Source organism: Equus quagga, chromosome 10 (genome assembly GCF_021613505.1).
Source record: "Equus quagga isolate Etosha38 chromosome 10, UCLA_HA_Equagga_1.0, whole genome shotgun sequence".
Lineage (NCBI taxonomy): Eukaryota > Metazoa > Chordata > Mammalia > Perissodactyla > Equidae > Equus > Equus quagga.
In genome coordinates this window covers 3,513,345-3,539,657 of record NC_060276.1, presented here as the reverse complement: position 1 = coordinate 3,539,657, position 26,313 = coordinate 3,513,345, and the positions used below count along the sequence as shown (strand labels likewise).

Sequence of the window (26,313 nt, the reverse complement as noted above, 5' to 3'; positions counted from 1 at the left end):
GTTCCAGAGGATGGACGTCTGAGATTAAGGTGTCAGCAGGGTTCGTTCCTTCTGAGGCCTCTCTCCTAGGCTTGTAGATGGCCGTCTTCTCCCTGAGTCTTTTTTAAAAATTTTTTTTTTTTGAGGAAGATTAGCCCTGAGCTAACTACTGCCAATCCTCCTCTTTTTGCTGAGGAAGACTGACCCTGAGCTAACATCCACACCCATCTTCCTCTATTTTATATATGGGATGCCTACCACAACATGGCTTTTTGCCAACTGGTGCCGTGTCCGCACCCAGGATCTGAAACGGCGAACCCCGGGCCGCCGAGAAGTGGAACGTGCGAACTTAATCACTGCGCCACCGGGCCAGCCCCTCCCTGAGTCTTTACATGATCTTCCCTCTGTGTTTCTGTGTGTCCCAATCTCATCTTTGTATAAGGACACCAGTTGTATTAGATTAGGGCCCACTCTACTAACCTCATTTAACCTTAATTACCTCTTTAAAGACCCTAGGTCCCAAAACAATCATATTCTGAGGGACTGGAGGTCAGGACTTCAACACATGGATTTTGAGGGGGACACAATTCAGCCATAACACTCCATTCATGGCAGGGGGAGTCCTCGTTGCTCCTTACCCCAACTGTGAGCACATCCTACACACTTCAGAAAAGCTTCGGGACGCTGACTTCTCTGAGATGCTGGAAAAGACAGGGGCACCTGTCAGTCCCAAACCAGGCCCTGGAGTAGTTCTTCCCTGCAACAAATGCATGGACCTGGGACAGCTGCCAAAGGTCCTCACGAGGCAGGTGGGTTGGGAGATGAGAAGTGGGCCTTGGAAGGTTTTCCCAGGGTCCCTCTGTGGAGAGTGATGTGAGAACCCAAAGCCTGAAGACAAGATGTTTGCACTCCCTCAGATTTTTTTAATAGACAAAACATGTTGTCTTCAGGAATCCCAAGACTGGCAGCTCCAATAACAGTGACTTTCAGCAATTTCTCCAAAGAGCTCAAACGGCCTAGCAGATTCAGTTTCATCAGGCTTTATGCAATATAAAAATAGAGACTGGTACCATTTCCTACAGGCTGGTTGTGCTGAATCACACGAGCACAGTGGGTGGTCTGGTTGGCCCTAGCACCCCTGAGTCCTGGGGCTGACAGGGCATATAGGGCTGGGTGCTGGCAGTGTTCTACAAGCTGGATGTGTCTGCTTCAAGCCAGGCCAGGGGGCTGCAGAAGGGAGGGCAGCAGCATGCCAAGTCTTACCTGCCTGGAGCTCTGGGCCTAGCTTGGTGGAGAAGATATTAGACAGACTATAGCAATGGAGTATGTTGAAATTTATGTTCAGATAAGTCCAGGGAGCTGAGGGTGGGGGCTGCCAGAGAAAGCCTTCCTGAGGAAATCAGGTCCAATCTAAAGCTTGAAGGATGGGTAGAAATCAGTCAGACAAAGAGCATGGAAGACAATTAAACCAGGTTGAAGGATAGCATGTGAAGATGCCTAGAGTCTGGCAAAGCCATCATGTTTTTAAGGAAACAGAAAAAGCCAAGGTAGCATAAGGGGAAAGACTCATGCAAGATGAGATTGGAAAGGTAGGGGGAGGCAGCCCACACAGGGCCACAGGCCACACTCAGAGCTGTAGTCTTTGCTCTAGTGACAATGGGAAGCCACTGTGGAGTGCTTTAAGGAGCAAGAGCACGTGATCAGGCCTGTTACATTTAAAACAATCTTTCTGCCTGTTATGTGGAGAATGAGCTGAAGGGGGTTACGGCGGGATCAGAGAGATAAGGAAAGAGGCTATTGCAGTCATCCAGGCAAGAGATGGAGAGGGGATTGGCTAGGTTGGTGACAGAGGAGACAGAGAAGTAGATTACTGAGAAGATTTTTGCTCAAGTACTGAATTATATATTTAGGAGGTTGTATTAGGGTTCTCCAGAGATGGAACCAATACAGGATATAGAGTAGATGTAGATAAGATATAGATATACGTATACATATACGTATACAGAGAGATTGATTTATTATAAAGAATCAGCTCATGCAATTGCAATTATGGAGGGTGAAAAGTCCCACAATCTGCCCTCTGCAAGTTGGAAACCCAGTGGTGTAGCTCTAGTCTGAGTCCGAAGGCCCGAGAACCAGAGAGTCAATGGTCTAAGTTCCACTTGAAAGGCAAGAGAAGACCAATGCCTCAGCTGAAGTAGTCAGGCAGAGAGAGAGAGAGAGAAAGAGAGAGAGAGCACAAATATCCCCTTCTTCTGCCTTCTCCTGCCTTTTTATTCCCTTTGGGCCCTCAATGGATCGGATGATGCCCACTCACATTGGGGAGGGCCATCTGTTTTACTCAGTACACCAATTTAAATGCTAATCTCATCCAGAAACACCCTCACAGACACATCCAGAAATGTTTGACTAACTATCTGGACACTCCATGGTCCTGTCAATTTGACATAAAATTAACCATCACAGATGGGACAGAAACATGCATAGTGACTGACTGGGTTGGCAGGGGGTGAGGAGGAGTCTCAGATGACTCTTAGGTTTGAGGGCTCAGACAGTGGGGTAGATGGTGAGACCATTCACCGGAAGGGTCACAGTGGAGGAAGAGGAGGTTGGGGGAGCATACTGAGTGTCTGGTGTGGAGTGTGTCTGAGGAGAACTAAGGAGGAAGGACTAGGCTGGAGTAGGAGATATGAGAGTTTCTAGAGTTTCTGTAAAGATGATAAGTGATGTCTTGGGTGTGTACCCAATAGGCCAGGAGACAGGCCAGAGAGGCAAGGAGAAAATCATGGGCATGGAGAGTCCTGGAAACCAAGGGAGGAGAGTGTTTCTAGAAGGAGAGAAAGGATATTGATGTGAAATGCTTCCAAGAAGTGAAGATGAAAAGTGAAGTGGATTCATTGGATCAGCTGCCAGGAGGTTGTTGACGACCTTGGCCTGGGGTGGTTTCAGTTGAGTGGTGAACGAGGAAGCCAGACTCGAATGAGGAGAGGAATGTCTGGGAGGTAAAAGACTGGAAACTGTGCGTGGTGGCAGCGACACGTTCAAGGAGTTGAGAAAGGACAGTAGCATGAGTGAGACAAGACACCAAAGGAGGGCAGGTTTTTTTTTTAAACATTCAGATCATTTTAATTCAACAGCTATACAATGAGCTCCTCCCATGAATCAGGCCATGTGCTAAGTGCTGGGGAGACAAGACAGATGTGAGTGAAGTTGACAAGGTCTCTGCCCTCATGGAACCAATATTCCCGTGCTAGGAAAGATGGAACAATGTTTCCATGCTGAAGAAAATCATCCTGGCAAGGGAGAGAAGCTGAAGGCCCAGGAGAATGCATAGACAGGTCACTGACAGAGCTGGAGCTGTAGCCCAAGCACAGGGGGCCCCCAGCCTCGCTAGCAGTGCAGACAGCTCATTTTTTGTAACAAGCAAGCTGGAAGGCCCTGCGGATGGTATGAAAACCCTCTCAGCCTGGGCTTCAAGCACTGACTCTGCTAAGAGCTGAGTGCTTCACATTCCACACATGACCCTGTACCCAGCTTTTCTAGGCAGGATCACTGAGGCACATTGCCTAGGGTCCCACAACTACTAACTGAGCAGCTAGGACTCCAACCCCAAGGTTGGTGGGGGCGCAGTCGGACTGCAGAGCCTGGGCTCTTTCATTCACCCCATCCTCCCTGGTGCCCATTGTTTGTGTTATAATCTGCCTGTTGACTCTCTCTTCCAAGAGTGAAGTGCAGGTTGGAGTGGGATCAGGACTAGAGGATGTTTGCGGAAACTCTCTTGAGCCAATTCCTCCCTGGGACCTCCTTCTGTTGTAGCAAGGACCCTGGAGTGCCAGTCTAAAAACATTGGCTTGCATCTAAGCCCTGCCACTGAATCGCTAAGTGAACTGGGTCCAATCCCTGCCCTCTCTGGGCCCCAGTTTAGCCATCTGGAAAATGGGGGCTATTGGGAAAAGTATCTGCTTCATAGATGGGAGGGCTTGTCTGAAAAGACATACAGTTTCTCAGCCCTGTGTTTCTCACCTTGGGTTCCACCTCTCCTCCATGTCTTTCTCCAGCTCGGAGGGGCAGCTGCTGCTTGTGCTTTTGAGCTGATCAGCATCTGAGACTTTGCACCACTTTCTCCATCTCTTCATTATTGTTGGCCATTTTCCTCTGGCCCCTATTCTCCTGAATTTTTCGTACACATCACGTTTCAGTCATCGGACATGGAAACAATTGAAAGCAGTTGCATTTCTATCTAAGGAGTCACCCTGCAGGTGAGGCTGAGGGCTCTGTGAGGTCACCAGGTCCAAACTCTTCCCTGGGGATCAGGAACGTGGTCCTTCCCCACCTGCTCCAAGGGTTCCCTGTACATGGGGCCAAGTTGACTGACAGATAGGTGACTAAACCCCTCTGGGTTTCCAAATCTGCTGCCAGCTATTGAGGGAGGGAATCTTGGGCCAGTAGAGAGACAAGGAGAAGGAAGAAGGAGCAGCAGGGACAGCAGCTGGCTACACTAGGAGGCAGGAGGCGAGCTGCTCCCTCTTCACTCTTTGGTGCTGCTCTTTGCTTCACCTGCAGAGCAGTCCTGAGTTACCCCTGGGGGTAGGGGCAATCAGCCGGCAACAATTTCTCTAAACTTCTTGCAGCTCCGCTTGAGTTGTTCAAGCAGCCCTCCTCCCTGCAGGGAGAACCTTTAGGGGCTGATCTGAAGGGACCAAGAGGCACAGCATAGCATCTCAGCAGCCACGGGCCTGACTTCAGGCTTGTCAGCCAAGGTTGTGGCTCCGTGTCAGCATCTATAGCCCACATCTGCCGGAGCTGCTTCCCTCAGACAGGACCAGAGTTCAGGCAGCATGACCAGCATTTCCACCGAATGCAGGGAAGACTTTTCTACCAATCTGAGCCACCTCAGGAGGTAGCGAACTGTCCAAGAGGGGTGGAGTTAGAGGCTGCAGGCACTGGGCATAACTCCCTCTTAGGCTGACAAAGCTCTATAGAGCACCCACCATATTCCCAGGGCGGCAGAGTGTGGCAGGATTAAGGGCAGGATCACCACAAAAACAACCCCCTTCTACTGTCCCCATAGACCCATGGACTTCCTGCCTGTATACTGTTTCTATCTGTCCTCTAGAGCATGAGCCTTGTGAGGACAGGGGCCTTGTCCCCATCCCCAGCACCTGGCACCGATTCAGTCTTGATTCAAGACAGTCATACTGAATGAGAGGAGCTCACATTTGGAAATCCAGGTGCTTCCTGTAACTTCTTGCTGGTGGCCCTATCCCCATGGGGGGTGGGTCCAAAAGGCTGGCCCTGTCCCTTATTTTCCTCTCTCTGCTCACAAGGTAGTCCTTCCTCCCCTGGCCATCTATCGTCCCTACAGTTTGTGTCTCTGTCCTTCCTGTTTCTTTAAGGAATGGAGGGACAGCTGCAAGTCTCTGCTGGGCTGCCTTCCCCTTCCCCTCTAGTTGAGGAGGGCCCTGGGGCTCCAGGGATGACCTCAGTACCAGCTGCTTCCAGGAGCAGGAAGGAGAATTGTTTACAGGTTCATAAGTTTCATTAGCAGGTGGAGAGGAAGCTCCCTGATGCCCAGAAGATCTGGGTTTGCAGCCAAAATCAGGCTTGCTCACTTGGGCTTGGGACAGTAGCTGCCTGAGACTGGGCTGTGAGCAGAGCTGGGAGGCAGCAGACCACCGCACCACTGGCTTTGAATGGCCTCTTCCATAGAACCCCAATATAAGAAAGTGAGAAAGGCAGAACTGCTGTGGGTGAAGAGAAGCTGGAGTCCGCCCTGAAGCCCAGGTAGCCCCATTGCACCTCCCTGAAACAATGAAACCCAGTTTGAAACTGGGTTTTAGCTCAATCTTCCATGCGAAGATGAGAAACTGAGGCTCAGAGCAGGGGAAGCAACTTGCCTAAGATGCCCCAGTGTCAGAGCTAGGAGTCACTCCCAGGTGTACTGACCCTGGGACTGGGTCCTGTCACCTCCCACTGCTGCTTACAAGGGAGGTGGGAGCAGGTCGCAGACAGGGCTGTCAGCCCCCAAGCTGGTCAGGAATTTGAGTAGAGTCCATGGCTGGCTGAACAGCTGGAAGAGGCCAGTGGTTCGAAGGTGTCTGGAGGCAGGTGGTTGGGCAGGCAGAGAGACAGACAGACACAAGCCAAGGGCAGACAGTCAGACAGGCAGGCAACAGCCAAAGTTGGACACCTGCTCTGTGGGAGGCTGGATGCCCTCTAGATTTCAGCACAAACTTGGATGCAATTAGCTAGGTTTGTTTGGTCCCCAGTGGAGGCACAGTGCTCACAATCACCTTTAGGGAAAAAGATGATATGTTTTCTTTGGAGATGCTTAGCTTGAAGGAGGGAGGGCTTTCTTCCCGTCTCTTTCTGTTGATAAAACAGCTCTTCTTTTAATAAAGATCCACGCCCTCCAGCAGACAGTTCACAGGAAAGAAATACAGAAGATCAATAAACCTATGAAAACTTTCTCAAATTTATTCATAGTTAAAGCAATATAAATTAAAGCAACAATGAGAGAGATATCATTTTTCACCCAGCATAATGATGCCTTTTAGAAAGTTTCATAATATCTCCCATTGATAAGGCTGTGAAGAAACCAGCACTTTCTTCCCTTTGGTAAGGCCCCACTTGGCGCAGCCTCTTTGCAGCAGACATTGACAATATCAATCAATATTGGTCAAAATCATCAACACACATACCCTAGAACCCCACAATTCAACTTTTAGGCACCTGTTCTACAAAAACATTTACACATGTGTGCAAAGAGGTGTGTCCAGGAATGCTTATTGCTACACTGTTTATAAAAGTGAAAAGCTCTAGACACAAAACGTCCATGAGCAGGTTGATAAACAAGGGTGCAGCTGTGCAGCAAAACACCGTGCTGATTAAAAGACATGAGGTGGATTTGTTCTGACATAGGAGATCCCCAAGGCACACTGTTTACTTAAAAAAGTAAGTTGCAGAACAGCGTGTACCTCAAATGTATGATCTCATTTGTGTAAAACACTGCAAACATAGACAAACACATCTAAGCCAGATGTTCTCTGGCCCCCTGCTTCCCCTTCCCAGAAGCATCTGTCTAAGCTCCCTGGTAGAAAGCACTTCAGGTTCTCGGTCCTCTTCTCCGGGAGCCTTCCACCTGGGGTCTAGGTCTCTGCAGCCCACCACTTACACTTGGCCTGGGCCCCTGTAAAGCTTGTCAGATCTCTCTGTGCCCGGGATTCTCCAGCCCTCTGGGCCCCCGATGTTGTTACGCCAGACAGTGGGCCCCTTTTGGGGAGTTTGGGGTGAGAGTTTGAGGCAATTTCAGAAGGAAATTATAATGTTGGAAGGAAAAGTTCAAAGTCACACAGCAAATTCTGTCTCCCACCGCCCAGCCATCCTTGGTGTCCAATCCGAGAGAAGCAGGCATGTTAAGGTGGTGAAATGCCTGGGTTTCTGGGTGGCATTGGGGGCCCAGGGATTGGGAAAGAAGTCTTTCTCGCTCTTTGCTTGGCTTTAGGTGGTGGTTTCCTTTGCCACCAGAGGGCAGTGCCTCTGCCTGCACCTGGGCCCAGTGTCCCAGCCCCCAGGAAGCCCCAACTGGTCAAGGCCAGTTGGCAGTCAGTGGGGAATCTGATCTGAGGTCAGTAATGGAAGGTCCCACCAGCTCTGCTGCCTTGAGTGCTCTCACAATTCAGCCTCTTTTTAGGGAGGGGATTGTTAGCTCTATTGTCTAGTTGAGAGACTGAGGGCCAAAGAAAGGAAAGTCTTGCTCAAGGTCAAATCTTGAGATCATGGCAAGGATGGGCAGGGTACAGGGTTGCCAGACAAAATATAGGATACCCAGTTAAATGTGAATGTCAGATAAACCATGAATAATGTTTTAGTGTAAGTATGTCCCAAATGTTGCACAGAACATACTTACACTAAAATACTATTTCTTGTTTATTTGAAATTCATATTCAATTGGCAAACTGTGTTTTTATTTGCTCGATCTGGCAACCTTGGCCTGGCAGAAACCCATGGCTCCTGCTTCCCAGGCTCCTGAGTCCCACAGAGCACACTTCTCACTTCTCTTCTGCTAAGGTGGCCCTCCAGAAGGCTCGGATTTCATTGCAGCTGCTCCACTGGAGCTGGGAAGGGCTTCTTTGGGGCCCTCAGGAATGCAGGCGGGGCCTGTGTCAGCTCTGCTCTGGAGAGCTTGGTCCTAGTGCTGGACAGATGGGGCCAGGTTGGGGGACAGGTGGCCTAGACCACGCTGCCCTCTCTAAGCAAGTCCCTGCCCCTCTCTTTCCTCTCCATCACTCTTTCCTTCCTCTCTTCCTCTTTCACTCCCCCCGTCTTCCTCCTCCCCTCACCTGGTCCGAGCTCTGCTTGGTTCCTTTTATAAGTATCCTCCTCTTCCCCCAGCGGCTCTCGGGCTATTCTCAAGAGCTGAGGGGTCACCTTTGGTGGTTGTATCAGTCAGTGTTCTCCAGAGAAATCGAACCAATAGGATGTATGTATGTATATGCGTATGCATGTGTGTATGTATGTGGAGATTTATTTTAAGGAATTGGCTAATGCCATTGTGGGGTTAGCAAGGCCAAAATTTGCAGTGCAGGCCAGCAGGCTGGAATCTTAGGCAGGAGTTGATGCTGCAGTCTTGATCAGAATTTCTTCTTCCCTGGGAAACCCCAGTCTTTGCTCTGGAGGCTTTCCAACTGATTGGATGAGTCACACCCATGTTGTCAAGGGTTAATAATGTCCCTTACTTAAAGTCAACGGATTTTAGTTGTTAACCACAGCTACAAAATACCTTCGCAGCAATACCTAGACTAGAATTTGATGGAATTACTGGGGACTATAGGCTTGCAAAGTGAACACGTAAACCTGACCCTCACAGCGGCCTAATCAGTAGGGCAGCTGAGGAAGAATTTGGACTTAGACCAGGGGGTACAGGGCCTGGGGATGCTGGGGGCTCCAGTGGCTGCACGCAGGTCCTTTCTTTCCTGCCCTTCTCTCCTTTGGTTCTCACGGTTCCTGCCCAGGCTCACCCAAGGCATCAGAAGCCCATCTCCCCTTCCTGAGAGCTCCTGGCTTGGGGAGGCAGGGTGTGTTCTGCAGAAGAGGCCTTCTGAAGGGTGCTGTGGCTGGGATTACTAGCTAGAGCTGGGCTTGAAGAAGCCATGACAGGCTTCAGATCTAACCCTGCTTTGGCCACTGACTGACTCTGGGGTCCTGTGCCAGTCCCTGTGTCTCTCTAGAAATGATGGAGGATGGACCCCACGTGCCCCGCGATGGGGTCAAATCAGGTGCCCTGAGAGCTAGGGAAGTTCTCACAGGCAAAATTTCTGAGCCTTATCTCTTCTCCTAAGTTGCTTACAGAGTAGCAGGGGGGAAGGCCTCAAACCCAGCCAACAAGATACAGCAGGAACAGAAGGTGCTGGGTCCAAGCCCTGAGCCCAAAAAGGAAGTCTGGCTCCACCCCCACGTCCAGATATATCTTCCTTGAGCTCCTACCCCTCAAAGAGCTGATTTTCCCAGTACCCAAGTGCCTTCTCTGTGCCCTTCTCCCTGCGCATCCTTGGCCATAGCTTACAAGTGAACAACCGTTTGCAATGGCAGGAGGCCCCTCTAGCATCAAGGAGGAGATGGAAATGTCCATAGCTGAAGAGCTGATTCCTGGAAGCCATGGGCAAAGCCAAGAGCATGTGGTCATAGCAGGTGAGGTTCTCCTGAAGTGTCCCTTCCCGTGGGTGTCTACACTTGTGCATGTGTGTCGGAGATGATGCGTGTGTGGCTGGGCAGACACTTGTGTATATGTATGTATGTATTTGCATGTATGTGTGGGTAAGTGTGCGTGTCTGTGCCTTGGTATGCATGTGCATGTATTTGTGGCTTGAGTGACAGGGGAGCTAGGGGGATAGGGATTGACAATGTGAGCATTTTGCACCTCTGAGGGATCAACATGTGCAGTCCCTTGGTCTCCCCCTCATCTAAGCTGCCACTATGTCTATTGCAAAACATTCAGAGGGCTTAATTTATAAGATCAATGGGATTAATTCTCTCTCCTAACTCTCCAATGCCTTCTTCTGCTGTTTAGGGAAAAATCTAAACTCCTCACCATGATCTACAGGATCCAGTCAAGGTCACTCAACATATTTCATGCTGTGGCATGGTGTCCCACTCCATACTGGTTATGCTTGTCCTTGTGACACCCCAACACTGGTTCTTTCTTGAAACCTTTGTGCTTGCTGTTCCTTCTGCCTTGGATGCTCTTTCCCTAGCTTTTCCATGGCTGGGCTGTTTTTGTCTTTCATCTCTCTGCCTCAATGTTGTTTCTGACTTTTCTGGACGTAGCCCCTTCCTTCTGTCATGTTGCCCTGTTTTCATCATTTCGGAAGCATGTATCTCTTGGTCTGAATCTACACTGATGAATTAGTTTCTATTTTTCCCCCTCACTCCTCTTATACATGCACAATCAGCTCCTTGATTGCTGCAATGCTGTCTCTCAGTCATTGCTCTTTCTTCAGTAACCTAGCCCAGAGCTCGGTCCTCAGTAAACACTTGCTAAACTTCTTAATAGGTGAACAAACTGAGGCCTGGAGTTGACCAATGGACAGCAGTGAGTGGGTGTTGAGTGATTCCTAAGAAGTTTGGGGACCCTATCCTTTCTGGTGTGTCCTGTGCCAGGGAAGCCTTGGTCTTGCCTCTATGGGTGTTCCTGGGGCCTCTGTTCTTCTCCCTAGAAATGATGGGGCGTGGCTCCCGGTCCCTGGGTACCTCTCAGCGGCAACAGAAGTTGGATCTAAAGACTGCTGGCTCTGCTGCAAGCCAATCGATTTGGAATATGACTGCCACCCGGCCCAAGAAAGTGGTACTGTATGGGGTCCTTGGCATGTGGTGGCTGGGTTGGGGTTGGGACTATGGCTGTAGGAGCTCCACCCTGATGATGATAGGTCGAGCAGGGCAAGATGTTGACTTGTGGGGAGGGAGAAGCTTCTGTGTACCAGGTAGGCAAATGAGGGCAGGGAGGTCCACTGAGAAGTCAGGGCCATCCTTTGGTAGGCTGGGGATTCAACCTTGGGAGTCCAGAACGCCTGAAGGACATATTACTTGGGGAGTACATACATACTTTACTCTGCAAAAGTCCAGTGTGTGTAAAATGACATTTTTCTTTATTTAAAAAAATGCATATATATTTCTCTATATGTCTATATTTTATATATATTTCTATATGTAAACAGATATTTCTACATAGAAATATATATAAATATATATAAAAATACATGTGTCTCAGGGCTGGCACAAGGGCAAGGCAAGTGAGGTTCCTGTGCTCCCAGGCTGTTAGGAAATCCAATCAATCGAATCTAGCCATTTTATAGCCAATCCTTTAAGCTACATTCAACGTGAGTTAGATAATGTTCTAGAAAAAAATGGCAGCTATACTGTTGCAAATGATACTGGGAAAAGGCAGCCATTTTGGAGAGGAGGGAGACCTGACTGTTGTAGGGATTCGCCTGAGTCCTGTCATTCTGTAGGCAACCCTTTAAACTCCATTCACTGGGGGTGAGGGAAAGTTTTAGAAACACGGTTGCTATACTGTTGCGAAAGTTACCAGCAAAAGGCAAACAGGTTGGAGAGGAGAGAGACCTGACTGTTGGAGGAAATCATGTGAGTCTCATGTTCTGTAGGCAATCCTTTAAGCTACTTTCACTGTGGGTGAGGGCAAGCTTTAGAAAAATGGTTGGCGTACTGTTGCAAAGGTTACTGGGAAAAGGCAACCAGGCTGGGGAGGGAGGGAGACTTGATGTTCCAGGAAATCGCCTGAGTCGCATTGTTCTGTAGCCAACACTTTAAGCTTCATTCACCATGCGTGAAGAAATGCTCTAGAAAAAATGGTGGCCATAATGTTGCAAAGAATACTGGGAAAAGGCAGCCATTTTCGAGAGGAGGGAGACCTGACTGTTCTAGGGAATCACTTGAGTTCGGTAGTTCTGTAGCTGATTCTGTTAGCTGCGTTCATTGAGTGAGGGCAAGTTTCAGAAAAACGGTTATTACACTGTTGCAGACGTTGCTGGAGAAAGGCAACATGGTTGGGGAGGAGAGAGAGCTGATGTCCTAGGAAATGGGTTACCGTAAATGCCGAAATGATTCCAGCCCCAACGAACAAAGAGAAAAAGAGCTCCTAGGTCAAGACATCCTGGGAGTTAAAATAAGCCAGAAATATTGAATTGGCTTCCTGTGTCCAAAGGCTGAGCCAAATCAAGTTGCTTTAGCAAGTCAAGCTCCAGCAAGCCACCCGTGCCCCTGAGACTGAGGGGGAGGACAGTAGCGCTGGTATAATCTCTGGATTAAAGTTACCTGTTAAGACCAGGGGAGTACACTTTTAGAAAATAGAGTCGTTGTATTACATTTAGAAATTAAATTTAGACACGTAGAATTAAGAAAATTGTGAATTCTATTTGTTTACTCATTATTTATTTTTGAGTAAAAGAGTTAATGGAACTGTTATTGCCTCTGAGAGAACCACAACATGAAAGAACAAAAAAAATAATAATATTGTTCTGCTGATTTGGGTAAAAAGGAGTAGTGTGCCTTAAAAAGTACATGAAAACACTTTTTGAAATAATTGACTGAGGGCAGCTGGGATTTGCTGCAGTTTTAGATTTTCCTGATCTCCATCAAACTTATATAACAGTCTTATGTTTTACAATGTATATAATTCTAAATAGAGGGTCTCTAAAATTAAAAACAAGAAAGTAATAAGACAGCTGTTTTGAACAGTTAGGCCTGTCTTATGGTGCGCAATCACAGTGTTATCATCCACTTGCAGATGGTGTTAAATTAATTCTTATCATATTGATGTGCTAAAAACAATGTTATCAGAAACAAACAAACAAATCCCAGCTACCAGCCACTCATCCTTATTTTGCCTTCAAATCTCTCAAGAAACGTTTTGTCCTTCTGATCTCAATCTACAGAACTCGGGGGATGCCGTGCAAATTGCCCCAGGAGAAACTCTTGATCGGATTTCCTTTTGTAGTCTTGGGGTCATCTTGACACCCACTGTCCTTTTAATGCTATTTTTGAGGTGTCTTAAGAAGAAGAAGAAGAAGAGGAAAATAAGAGTATGATTGTGAAGCACTGTTCACACACAAAAAAGTCACACCTGTATCTGTGTGCACTCTGGAGGAAGGTCAATTTTGCGTTATCACAACGAATGGAGCATGGTGGCAAAGTTCCTATGAAAATCCTTTATACAGAAATTGTTCTACCTTGCACTTCAATGATCTTAAGAACAGAGGAGGGCTGCAGATCTTTCTCAGGTGACAAATGAGCCTTGGTTGTCTATTTCTTTTTAAGAATGAGGCAAACAGGTGCTGGCCCCGGGCCCCGTGGCCAAGTGGTTAAGTTCACGCGCTCCTCTTTGGCGGCCCAGGGTTTCACCAGTTCAGATCCTGGGTGTGGACAAGGCACCACTCATCTAGCTATGCTGAGGTGGTGTCCCACATGCCACAACCAGAGGTACTCACAACTGGAATATACAACTATGTACCAGGGGGCTTTGGGGAGAAGAAGAAGAAAAGATTGGCAACAGATGTTAGCGCAGGTGCCAATCTTTAACAACAACAACGACAAAAAGAATGAGGCAAATAGAAGAGCCAACCCAGAACTCTGAGTTGTGGTGAGGCCTGTCAGATGGCACCCTAGGAGGGTGGGCGGAGGAGGAACTGGCTGTTATGTAGGGGCATCCTTAAATGCCTCAATGAAGAAGGTTCTACTTTGCGGCACTAGCACCCCCACTTTCCCATTCATTTAGTCCAGGTCTGGGCTTGGGGTAAGCGCCTGGCTGCCAGCCAGGTGGGGTGAGAGGGATGGCTGACTGTTCCCTGTACAGACCTTCAGTTGATGCTCCTGTGTTCCACCCTGGTCCTTGAGAACCCCCAGTGTCCCTGCAGCCTCCAGGTCTGAGTCCTCTCTGGGTGCTGCTGCGTGAGGGGCTCCCTCCTCGGCTGCTCCCCGTCTGCTTTGCCACCATGTGAGGCCTGCTTCTCTGGGCTTCGTTAGCGGCACTTTCTGAATTCCACAATCTTGCTGAGCTCTTTCATTCTCTGTTGCCTCTCCTGTTATTTTCTTTCTTGTGGGTTTACGCCACTTTATTGTCTTCACTGTCGTCTTAATGGAGTCTTGAGGGGAAGCAGTGTCAAATAACAGAGGCATGATAGTGTAATGGTTAAGAGCACAATGTCCTGGGTTCACATTATTGTTCTGCTACTTACAAGTTGTGGGACTTGGGCAAGTTACTTGACCTCTCTGTGTCTCAGTTTTCACATCTTTCAAAATGGAGTGATAGTAATACCTGTTTTGAAGGATCATGAAGAAAATTTAATGATTTGATACTGGTAAGGGCTTACTTACCAGATACTTGGTAAGTGTGTGTTAAACAAGCAGCTTGTAAAATATTTCATCTGCACTGGAAATCTAGAGCTGAGATTTGAACCCAGGTGGGTCTGGCACATTCTGCTAATCTAGCCCACACTGGATCTGCAAGGCACAAGATGCCCCTGGCTCCAGAGTTCCAGGCCAGAGACATCCACTCCAGGGAGTCATTGGCAGATGGGTAAAAAGAAAAGCCGCAGGGATGGCTGGGCTCACCCAGAGAAGGAGGCTATGGTTTTCTAGTAGCCAGGGTTCTGTCCTGAGCTCTGGCACTTACCATGTGTCCTTGGGAAGTATAGCCACCTCACCAGGCCTCAATTTCCTTGGCTGTAGAATTGAGGTTTTCCATTCTTCTCCAGTGGTTGCTCAGACTGAGCCGATGTCTCCATGTGACAGTGCTGGCAGAAGCCAGGGACCCCTGTCACTGCTCTTTGGCCACAGCCTGGATGGCCTAAGGCTACCGAGGAGCATGGTGTGGGGGGGGGGTGGTGGCAAGCGGCCAACTTTTGGGGTTCCCAGGCTCTTGTTGTGGTCTGAAGCTGCCAGCCCCTGATTCCGGAGGATCAGGCACCACATGACTCCTGAGAGGGTGCACCGTTGGTGCTGGGTAGAGTGTGGGGCAGCTGCTCAGCTGGGGCTGAGCAGGCTATTTTGACTGACCGTTCCTTTCCTTAGGGGCACCAACTGCCAATGCCCAGAATGTTGAGAGAACCAGGCCACAGTGATGCCCATCCTCAGGAGTATCCTCGTGGCTTCCAAGGCATGAGGTCCCATTATGAGCGGTAAGAAAGACCTCAGGGAGCCTGCTGGAAGAAAGCTGGAGCTCTTTGGGAAGGAACCAGGGTGGGCCAGAGGAGCTGGCAAGCCGACTGGCCAGGAAGGAGTTGTGATCAGCTGACCACGCTTGAAGTGTTGGTGCCCTGTTGCCTCCTCAACACAGCCCCAGATCCTCCTGGCCCCTTGCCCATTCAGGGCCCCTGAGTGGACTTTGAGGCTGGACTGGGTTGGGCTGGCTCCCAGCCCTCAGGCCTCAGGACCTGCTTAGCAGAGAAGGGAAGGATTCAAGGCTGAGAGAGTCACTGCCCAGAGAAGCCCCTGACCTTACCCCCTTGCTCTCATGGCCTTCTTGTGCTCCCTGCCAGGCCCGGCCTGGGACCACCAACAGCTCCGACCCTCTGTCTTTTATTATTGCCCAGCAACCCAGAGGCGGATATGATCACAGAGATTGGCCTGGAAGAGCTAAATGGACTGGAGATGGAAATCATGCGAAGACAGGTGAGCGTCTGCTATGCCAGGGCCTCACTTGGAGGGTGGAGGCAGAATCAGTGTCTTGGGGCGGGTGAGTCTCCACCACGATGAGGCCCGCTGAGGTTCGCAGCCCTTCCAGGGTTGTCTTACCCTCCCCTCTCCTTCCTCCCAGTCCTTATGGCTCCAGTGTCCCATCTTGATGGTGAGTCTCAAACCTGCCTCTCTCCCTGAGATGTGGGAAGGCAACAAGGGAGAGAAAGGGAGGAGAAAGAGGGAATATGACTATGCGGGGAGAGAGCCATTAAGAGGTCTGAGAGAGAGGTTTGGTTAAGGCCAAGCCCAGGTCTTTTCAGGCAGAGACCGCGGCAGGCACGGGCATGGGCGCAGGCATGGAAGGGCATCTGCCCTGGTGGCCCTCTCCAGCCCCTGAGTGTCACCCCATCCTGGGTCCCTCACTCTGGTGCTGCCACCCTCGTGCCAGCCTGCCCCGGGATTGGAATGCCCTTCCCCAGCTCCCCCTGGCCCAGCTGGGATGGGCTGGCTTCTTCCAGACAACTGGATGAACCCCAAGGAGGGGCAGGGCGGCTGGGCCTGCGAACACAGGCAGCCTGGCCCTCGGTCCTGCGAGCCCACCCCAAGGCCCTGGTCTCAGCTGCTCTGCCTGCTTCTACCCCAGAGGCACTTTTGCCCCTCAAAGGGCAGCAAAAGCTCTCCCTGTTCTAACTTCATATCGTTTCCCACTGGTGTGCTCTGGGCCTTCCCAGAAGAGCCTTGCTCATCAGCCTGCTCTCTTGGTCTCTCTGCAGCTGCGTGTGATCACTGAGCGTCTGTGTGCCCTGGAGGACCAGGGTGCCACCTGGCGCCACAGGGAAGCTCTGTTCTTCACCATGATAGTGTTGGCCTGCATTGCCAACCTGTGGCTGTGTATGCGCCACTGATGCTGCTGTGCCGCCGAGCCCTCTCCTCCTACCCCTTCTTCCCTTCTCTCCCTGAGCTGCCCTTGCCCATCCTCCTTCCATCTCCCAGCAGCTCCTAGCAGTGTCAAGGCCATTTGCCAGCTCTGGTTAGACCCCTGCCTGGAGGAGGTCCTAGCTGCTGGGAGGTGAAGGAAGTGCGGTGTTCTGAAGGTCTGTTCCATCCTCTGTGGCGGGGGCTTGGCTGTGTCTTCCTTGTTTTCTTCCACATTGTGCACAGGGCTCTGCACAGAGAACATGCTCAATAAAAGTTCAGCGATGGCTGCAAACCCTGGTGGCTGAGTTTATTGCATTCAGGACTCAGGTGGCGACAGCCCCTCTGCTGGGACTAACGCCCTGTTGCTGGGACTCGACTGATGCCTCTGCATCGGGAGCCCCTGGGCCCCCTCCCTCTCAGACCCAGGCCCAGGCAGGGGAAGCGGTTCTGCAGCAGCTTCTCCAGGTCAGGCATTGCAAGGACTCAACCAGAGGAAATGTCCTGAAAGGGACCAGAAAACTTTCCATTTGCCCAGGAGGAAATTGAGTCCCAGAGAGGGGGGACATGGCCCTGGCTTTGTCCAGCAAGACGGGGACAGGCCTTGGTCTAGGATGGGTTCTTCTGAGTCCAAGTCTAGGGCTCAGACTGCCTCCTGCAGGCTGGCTGGGGACAAGACCTCAACTCAGCTTGGGAGGCTGGATGGAAGGCCACACAGGGGGCTTTGAAATGCTCTCCCTTGTGTCCACTGCCCTGTGAAGCTCACCTCAGCCAGGGAAGATTGGTGGGTAGGGCAGTAGGACTCGGCCTGAGTGGGCGAGAGGCTCACCGCTTGGGGCCTGACCACAGGGCGCATGTGCTGGACTGCAGGAGGCCTTCGGAAGAGCTAAATACTCATCTTTTGGGGGGCAGGGGCCCGGAACATTCTCATTAGCTTTAGTGGCCAACAGGAATTTCCTCAATCCCTCAAATCTATCAAGGCTTTTTTGTCTATAAAGGTGAAAGTGTGTCTTAGTCACTAGATATAAAATAAACATGACTCTGTGTGTGTGTGTGTGTGTGTGAGGGAGAGAGAGAAAGAGGGAGAGAGGAGAGAGGAAGTGAGAGGACAGGGAGGCAGAAAGAGAGGGAGAGAGAGAGCCTTGAGTCCTAGAGCCTACCCTGCCCCTGCCCAGCCCCTCTGTGGTCCTCAGTGGCCTCTGTACAATGAGGGGGTTCCTGCACTTCTGACTCTGGGGCCTGCAATACTTCCGTGAGCCAGATGCAGGCCTCCTGTCAGCCCTGTGGGACACCATGCACGTGGCTCCTGGCGGCTGGGCCCTGCTGAGAACAGAGACAAGGGTACCTGGTGAAGAAACAGTTGAGAGATTCCCTCTCTGGTCCCAGGCAGAGAGGATAATGGGGTACCACAGGCAGGCCTCCTGCAGAATGGGGAGAGAGCAGCACCCAGACACCAGTGCTGGGAGAGCCAAGAGGCCTGGGAAAACCTAAAGCCTCCCTGCCCCTCCAAATGAGCCCTGGAGCCCCAAGAGTCACCCGAGGGCTAGAAGACAGGCTGGGGGAACCTCCTTGCAGGCGTCCCTTCACTCCCTGCAGCATCAGGACAGACCAGGGCCCAAGGAGCAAGGAATTCTTAAGGGAAGCAGCCCACCCATTCAAGTTCAGAGAGGGGCAGGACATGTGGCTTCCTGTCACCAGCCTAAAGTCCCCCTACATTTGATGGCGTGCAGAGCAGAGTGGCCCAGAGCTAAGGAGGCCAGGAGGCCAGCCCTCGAGTGGCCCTCCTAAAGCTGCCCCTTTCTTCTGCTTCAGCCAGGCCATGCAGGAATGCTCAGAAGAAGAGAAGGCTGCTGAGGGGCGGAGCAAGGCCTTTCCTTTGGGACATGGGTGTGTGTGTGTGTTAGCAGACATGGACATCTTTGCAGAAAAAGTCTGGTTGAAAATATGTTGTGAAACAAAGGTTCACCCTTGGGAGCAATTTAGCTGAGATGCAAACAAACAGCGTGGTGGCCCCTGGAGAAACGCCTCCTGGGTGAGGTGAACTAAGGTGGAGTCCTTGCCTCGGCCCTGGCTGCCCCTCTACCCTGCCCTGCCTTGTGACTGCTTGGTTATTCCCAGCCCTGCCTGCCTGCTCCATCTCCAGATAGGCCTCTAGAGGGGAACTGGAGCCAGAGCTGCCCTGTGCTGGCCTCCACAGCAGCCTGAGAAACGGGCAGTGGGCCCCTCTGCATGCTTCCATGAAGGGCTCTATTGTGGGGGCTGACACCTCCTGCCTGGCCCTCTGACCATAATGTCTGGAGCATCTGCCCCCTTGATCCTTTTGCCCCACCAAGCTGCCCCGGCCTTGCCCAAGCACTCCAGCCTGAGCCAAATCCGTCTCCCAACAAGCTCTGAATTTCCCCATGGACAAGTGGAGGAGGGGAGGGACTCATTTTCACTTGGGGGCTGGGGAGAGGGCTCTTCTGAAGCTTGTTGTTTATTGCTCCTCTGTGGAACTTCCCATGGGCTGCCCAGACTTGGTATTAGAGGGGTACACAGCCAGTCCCCTGGCTGGATCAGGAGCTGCTTGAGGGCAAGGCCTAGCTTCCATTGTCCTCTGCATCCCTGGCACCCAGTAAAAGTAAAGGGCTGGTAGGATGTCCTCGGCCCAGAAAGAAATTCTGGCCTGATTGCCTCCTGAAGGGAGGGCTGGCCTCGCCTTTGGCACACAAGCCTGGCCTTTAGGGCATGCCTTCTGTGGAAAAACCTTCTGCATAAAAGTAAGCCAACTCTGACCATTACTTTCTCTGATGCATGTACTATGTGTCAGCACATTGCATTTAAAAAAATATTTAATTACATGAGTCTCACTTGATAATATCCTCCCCCCAAAGGCAAACACTACAGATGTAGCTAACAAAGCCCCTTGTCCCCCAGTGTCAAGCCCCTCCACAGAACTAACTCCCATGGTTGGCCTGGTGTGCATCCTTGTAAACTGTCACTGTCACGTGCAGATATGAATACCTGTATGTGCTCCAGGCTTTGTGCGCAGGGTCTCATATAAGCTGCCCCCTGCAGCCCCCAAGAGAGGGGCTAGTCCCCCAAGCCTGGTGTGTAAGTGAGGAAAGCTGTAAGCCTCTGGTCATGCCTGCCTCGCAGGGCTGACCCAAACTCCCATCCGCCCTGGCAGAAGCTGAAACTCAATACTCCAGTTCTTCTGTCTCAGGTTGGCTTCCCAGAAGCTGCGGGGAGGCAGACCAAAGAAGGTGGGCATGTGGGGAGGGAGATGTGAGGGTGCACAGAGGGGGCTCTGTTGTACCTCAAAGCAGCCTGAATCCTGGCCTCTTGAAAAGGAGCCAATGACTCACCACCCAAGGACTCCTACCCCTTTCTCTTTGTTAGCCCCAGCCCCTCTTGGAGGCCACACCCAGGGAATCCTGGAGGAGCAGGAATGAATTCTCTCCTAACCCTGCCCCACCCCAGGTACCTCTTCTTTTCCCCGAGTTTCTCCCTGGCTTGCCCTCTGGCCGGGTAGACTGGCCAGGACTGTCACCAAGGCTGGGAGGCAGGTGCATGGGGTAGTGAGCTGGCAGCTTTGAGTCCCCAGACACCAAGCCCTGAGCGATGCATGCTCCATGTAAGGGAGGTTCTCCTCAGGGAGCTTGGGAGGGGCTGGCTCCTGGGTCTGGGCGGACAAGCAGCTTCCACAGCCAGGCAGCCCAGTATCCAGCCCTCACCTGCTGACAGCGTGGGGTGTGCAGGGCCCACAGTGAGAGGGTCAGGTATCTAACTGGCAGACAGGACAGCTTCTTTAGTGGGCAAGTCCTGCGCTGGGCCAGGAGCTCAAGCTTGCCTCAGCTGTGAGCATGAGCTCCTCTGGGCCACTGCCAGCCTCCCCTGCTGGTGTCAGGCAAGGTGGGGCAGCTCTCTGATTGGGAGGCTGCCAGCTCTGTGGGGATTCAGGGACCCCACTGTCCTGGAGACAGGATCACCAGGAAGTCCCTGCTGGCTTTGGGTGCTGATGAGCCCCCCAAAGTCTCATCTCAGTTTGGTGGCTTCGTGGACGGATCAACGGATGCTGACTGTGGCCAGGGGACACCCTGCCTCTGAAGCCGCTTGATAGGTGAGGAAAGGGGCTGACATTTGGCTGAGGCAGCCACTGACCAAGGCCTGACACCTTCCTGTGGCCATGGGCTAGTGGCCTCCATGGGGCTGGGGCTGGAGCCCATGAGGGTGTGCAAGTCCTAGAGCCGGGCTTGACATGGTCTACCCAGGGAGCTGAGGGAAAGTGGCTATGTGGGAAACCTTTATCCCTTGTCAAAGCAGCTGAATGAAATCCTGGGGGTCTAGGAGTGTGGAGGCACTGAGTGCCACACCGGACTTACCCCAAGGCAACAGAGCCTTTGTTCTTTCCTAGGAGGGCGGCAGGGAGGGTGGCAGGAGTAGGTTTTGGAGCAGAGGGGCAAAGGGCCTGAGGGACTGCCTGGCCAGAAAGGGTTCAATAAGAGAGAGGGAGGAGCCTGTGGGCCTCATCACCTGCGCCTGCCTCCACTACCTGCCTGGCCCAGAGCATTTCTGGGCATCCTGGCCTCAGTGCACGGGAAGTGTGCCCCTTGGAGCTCCACGGCTCTCTGCATATGAGGAGTAACAGAGGCAGGTGCAGGGGGTTGTGTGGAACTTCTCCCAGAAACCTTGCTGGGATTTCAGCCTAGTCTTTCAGCCCTTCAAACTTCACCCTGGCCTCCTCAGGAGATCCTTGAGGGAGAGTGCCTGCTGCGGGCCGCGCAGACTTTGGGAGCCAGCCCCTCTGCCATTTGGGCAAATACATCTGCAGCGAAGCCTTTGGAGCTTCTGGCTGAGGCAAGATTCCGGAACCAGGCAGCAGGCCTGGGGCAGGGACAGGCTCCCCATTTTGGCCCTGCCGCTGAGCTTGCCCTCCATCTCAACTTGAGCCTAGACCAGCAAATGTCAGCTTCATCCATGTCAGACTACACCCATAGGAGGAAGCTAGTGTTAGGGAGGCCTAGTCTCCAGACCTCCTGCCAGTGTCTGGGCCCTGCTGTTGGCAGAGCATAGGCAAAGCCCTTAGTCACACTTGCCAAATGGAGGCCTCCAGGGTGGCAGCTGCCTTCTCCAGAGAGGGGGTCACTGAGTGCTTGGACAGGGCACATGTGCTTCGTGTTGAGCCCCGACTGTGGCTGATAGGATGTGTACCCAGTTGGTCCTCAGGTACCGTGGTAGCCTCAGAACTGCCAGGAGCAGCCCTGGCTACACTCCTCCAGGCTCCCACATGAGATGGCCCTGCAGAAGATGAAGCTGCAAAGGTGGCTCCGGTGAGATCCAGAAAGGGTTTGAATGCCTAAGTACCTGACAGCATCCTTAGTCCTGGGGGCCAGCAGGGAATAAGGCTCCCTGCTCACAGGAATGTGACCATCTCGTGGGGGGACAGCAAGTAAATCATTGTTAGGGCATGGTAAGTCTACGATACAAATAGAGTGGGAAAAAGTGAACAGGAAATAAGGTGTGGATTTGGGAAAGTGCAGAGCAAGTTCGGGGACTTCATTCATTCGTTCATTTCCCAAGTATGTGTGTTTGTCTCTGGGCTAGCCTCTGGGGATTAATGACTAAACAAAACAAAGTCCCTGCCTTAATAAAGTTTATTTCTAGGGTGAAGGCATCTGTCCACAGGTTTTAGAAGCAAGAGTGACAGACAGACCCAGGTATGGACTTACTGAACTCACGCTGGTGATGTGGAAGGCAGAGAAGAGTCAGGGCTGGGGATCTAAAGGCAGAGAAGCAGTGAGTCAGAAGACCGCCACAAGGATTAAGGCCAGGCCCAGGGCAGTAGCCGTCAGGATGGACAGAGAAGAAGGTACTGGAGAGAAATTTTAGCAGTAGGACCAAGAGGATTTGGGAATGGAGTCAGGGGTATCAAGGATGACTCCTAAGTTTCTAGATTGAGCTCATGTTGGGAGAAATGTGCCTTTCTCAAGATAAGGCATTGGGGAGATAGGAGCTGGGGCTGGGGTTAGAAAGTAATGTCAATTTGGGACATGATGAGTCCAGGGGTCCAGTGACTGCCCCCAGGAGACAGAGATGGCCCATGGGAACCTGGGGATGTGAAGTACAAGAGGGGCTTCTCAGTGAGGACAGCAGGAGTTGAGGGATGAACTACTATCTCTAGGGTCTAGCTTGTCCTAAGAGGAGACTCCCCTGGGGTATGGACTGAATGTGGTTGATGTCAAATATACTGCCCCACCCCTATCTTTCGGTAAAGAAATGAAACCTCTCTTGGCAAAAGTAGCCCAACCATGGCAAATTGCTGATGTAATGGTGTCCACGTTAGAGGCTCCAGCCCTTTGCCAAAGTAGTGACCAACCATGCTGGTCTGCCAGGCCTCTTGGACAGAGCCCTGCCTCCTTTATGTCCCACCGGAGATTTCACTCGTTTAACAAATAGTTCTCAAGCATCTGTTTCATGAAAGTGCTAGGCTGGAGCCTGACCTCAGGGTGGCTGATTACAGCCAAAGTTGGCAGCATCAAGGGCCCACTGCCTACATAGTAAGTGCCAGGGACTCTCTCCACCTCCAGCTTGGGGCTGTCTACCTTCAGATCCCGCCATAGCTAGGCCCCCTCCAACTGTCCCCCAGGCCTGGGATACGAGGGGTCACTGTAGCTTCAGCTCCACACTCAAAAGTCAGCCCCAAGAGCCTGCTGTGCCTGGTGCAGTCTGCCCTCACACTCCTCTCAGTGCTCATGCCCAGTCTCTGGCTCTGTTCACCTTCCAGGCTGGCCCTGTGGCTGAGTGTGCTTCTGGAGCCAGATTGCTTAGGTGTGAATCTGTGCAATGGGGATAATAATAGTATCAACCTTGTCAGGTTGTTGTGAGGATTAAATGAGTTAACTTAGCTCAAGTGCTTAGCTCATCGTAGCTCTCAATGAATGAGAAGCTGCCTTGCATTCCCCATGTCCTAGCTTCCTCTTGTCTCTCCTTGTTGCTATCTGCCTACTTGCCTGCCCGTCTCCTTGCTTTCCTTCCTGCCTGCCCTACTGCCCGGCCCACCGATGATGTGCAGGAACCCTCCCCTTGGCACGGTTGTCTGCCTGCCGCCTGGGACTTTTTCCACTGCAGTGGTCAGAATTGATTATCTGAGGCACTAGTTTCTGGCTGAGACTTGGAGCCTGCCTCTCTAGGCTGTCAGTCATGGATGAGCTTCCTTCCTAATCACAGTGGAAAAACTTTGGCTGGTGTTAACTTGAATCTGAGGCCAGGATGGCCTGGACTATAAAAGCATCCAGGATACTTGGTCTCCTGGAGGGTTTCATGAACCCCCCTGGGAAGGCCCACTAGAGCTAGTCTACCCTACTAACAGTTCCCTCCTCTGAGCTCTATCTTCTGAGATTCCCTAGAACTGCACCAAGGTCTAGCCTTTATGTCTTCTTCCCTTCCTCCTTCCTTCCCTTCCTTCCACCAATATGTATGGAGTGCTTTCCAGGAGTCAACCTCAGTGCTGTGTGAGGATGCAGTGCATAACCATGCAGACACTGATGCCTGCCCTCAGGTGGTACACACTCTAGTGCAGGGGGTCTGGCAAGAAGGGTAGTATTGTCTGGACTCAGGCTTGACCCCAGGACTTTGGGGGCTTGGCAGGAAGCCATGAGCAGGGAGAATTAGCCTGGGCATGCTATGCAGGGAAAGTTTGAGTGCCAAACCACCCCGAGGACCAGAAGCTAAAGGCTTGAAGTCTCAGTCAGTCACACATGTCTGTCTAAGGGCAGATGGTGGTGATGAATTCAGCGGGATTTGGGACAAGGTGAGCTGTGCCTGTCCAAGGGCAGCCAGAGAATAAGGTCCAGTTGGAAGGTGAAAGGAAAGCCTAAAGCTCAGCAGAGAGAGCTTGCTGTCATCCTTATCTCTTACTGGACATTCGATGCCATCCTTACTTTTGTGGCTGTACATAATGTGTCATTTCTCTGACCAATTTTAAGATTTTCCTGTTATGAATGGATTTGGGCAATTTTATCATAATATGCCTTGGTGTAGTTTTCTTCATGTTTCTTGTGCTTGAGTGTCATTGAGCTTCTTATATCTGTGGGTTTGTAGTTTTTATCAAATTTAGAAAAATTTTGGCTGTTATTTCTTCAAATATCTTTTCTTTCCCACCTCCTTTAGGAACTCCAACTACACCCATATTAAGCCACTTGAAGTTGTCCCACAGCTTGCTCTTTCTTTTTCTGATTCTTTTTTCCTCTGTGCTTCATTTTGGATAGTTTTATTGTGTTGTCTTCAAGTTCACTAATCTCTTCTTCTGAAATAGCTTATCTGTTGTTAATTTCATCTAAAGTACTTTTTTTTTTAATAATTTTTAATTTTTTTAAATTGTTTTGAGGAAGATTAGCCCTGAGCTAACTACTGCCAATCCTCCTCTTTTTGCTGAGGAAGACTGGCCCTGAGCTAACATCCATGCCCATCTTCCTCCACTTTATATGTGGGATGCCTGTCACAGCATGGCTTGATAAGAAGTGCTAGCTCCACACCCGGGATCCAAACCGGTGAACCCTGGGCTGCCAAAGTGGAACATGCTAACCCAACTGCTGTGTCACTGGGCCAGCCCCCCCTCCCCCCATCTAATGTACTTTTGATCTCACAATTTGTCGTTTTTATCTTTAGAAATTTGATTCAAGTATTTTCATATATTCCATACCCTTACTTAACTTTTTGAACTATGGAATACATTTATATTAACTGTTTTAATCTCCTTGTCTGGTTATTTTACATTTGTGTCAGTTCTGGGTTAAATTTTTTTTTAAAGTAGGTTTTTTTTTAAGATTTTATTTTTCCTTTTTCTCCCCAAAGCCCCCCAGTACATAGTTGTATCTTCTAGTTGTGGGTCCTTCTAGTTGTGGCATGTGGGACGCTGCCTCAGCGTGGTTTGATGAGCAGTGCCATGTCCGCACCCAGGATTCGAACCAAGGAAACACTGGGCCGCCTGCAGCGGAGCGCGCGAACTTAACCACTCGGCCACGGGGCCAGCCCCAGTTCTGGGTTAATTTTAATTGATAGATTGTTTCCTCTTCATTGTGAAGAAATCATTTGTATGCCTGGTAATTTTTGAGTGGATGTCACACATTGTGAGTTTTACCTTGTTGAATGTTGGATACTTTTTTTATATGTAAAAATATTTTTGAGGCTTGTTCTAGGTTGAAGTTAAGTTACTTGGGAAGAATTTGATCCTTTTGAGTCTTGCTTTTCAGATTTTTTCAGTAGGACCGGAACATTGTTCAAGTTAAGAACTAATTATTCCCTGCTACAGTGGCAAGGCCCTTCTGGGTACAGTACACCATACCCCATAAATCATTAGATTTTCCAGTCCAGTTGGTGGCATCAAGCAACATTCCAAGCCCTGTGTTAGAGTTGGGAGCTGTAACCTTTAATTTTTAGGGATGGTTTTTTCCCCAGGCATGGATAGCTTCCTCATAGGTGTATGCTGATAAATGCTCAGCTGGGTACTTGAGAGGGACTCTCTGCAGATCTCCAGAGTTCTCTCTCTGGGAACCTCTCTCTTCTCTAGTACTCTGTTCTGCAAACTCTAGCTGCCTTGGTCTTCTTGGATTCTCTTCTCTGTCTTCTGAACCCAGGGAACCTTTCAGGTTCCACCTGGGTTTCCCCTCTTTGTGCCATGGCCTGGAAACTCTTACAAGAGAGTAATCTGAAGCAATTTTAAGGATCATCTCATTTGTTTCCTGTCTC

At 50.7% G+C, this 26,313-nt stretch overlaps 2 protein-coding genes across 2 annotated transcripts in view; both read left to right on the top strand.

Moving 5' to 3' along the window:
- CNGA2 (cyclic nucleotide gated channel subunit alpha 2) overlaps positions 1–26,313 on the top strand; it is a 49,254-nt gene that overhangs the window by 11,761 nt on the left and 11,180 nt on the right. The window lies entirely within an intron of this gene.
- FATE1 (fetal and adult testis expressed 1) lies at positions 9,564–16,795 on the top strand. The gene is made up of 5 exons (XM_046673652.1): positions 9,564–9,669; positions 10,695–10,822; positions 15,064–15,170; positions 15,585–15,663; positions 16,443–16,795. Exons 1-5 carry the CDS (start codon positions 9,564–9,566, stop codon positions 16,572–16,574), a joined length of 552 nt encoding a protein of 183 aa, XP_046529608.1. The 3' UTR covers positions 16,575–16,795.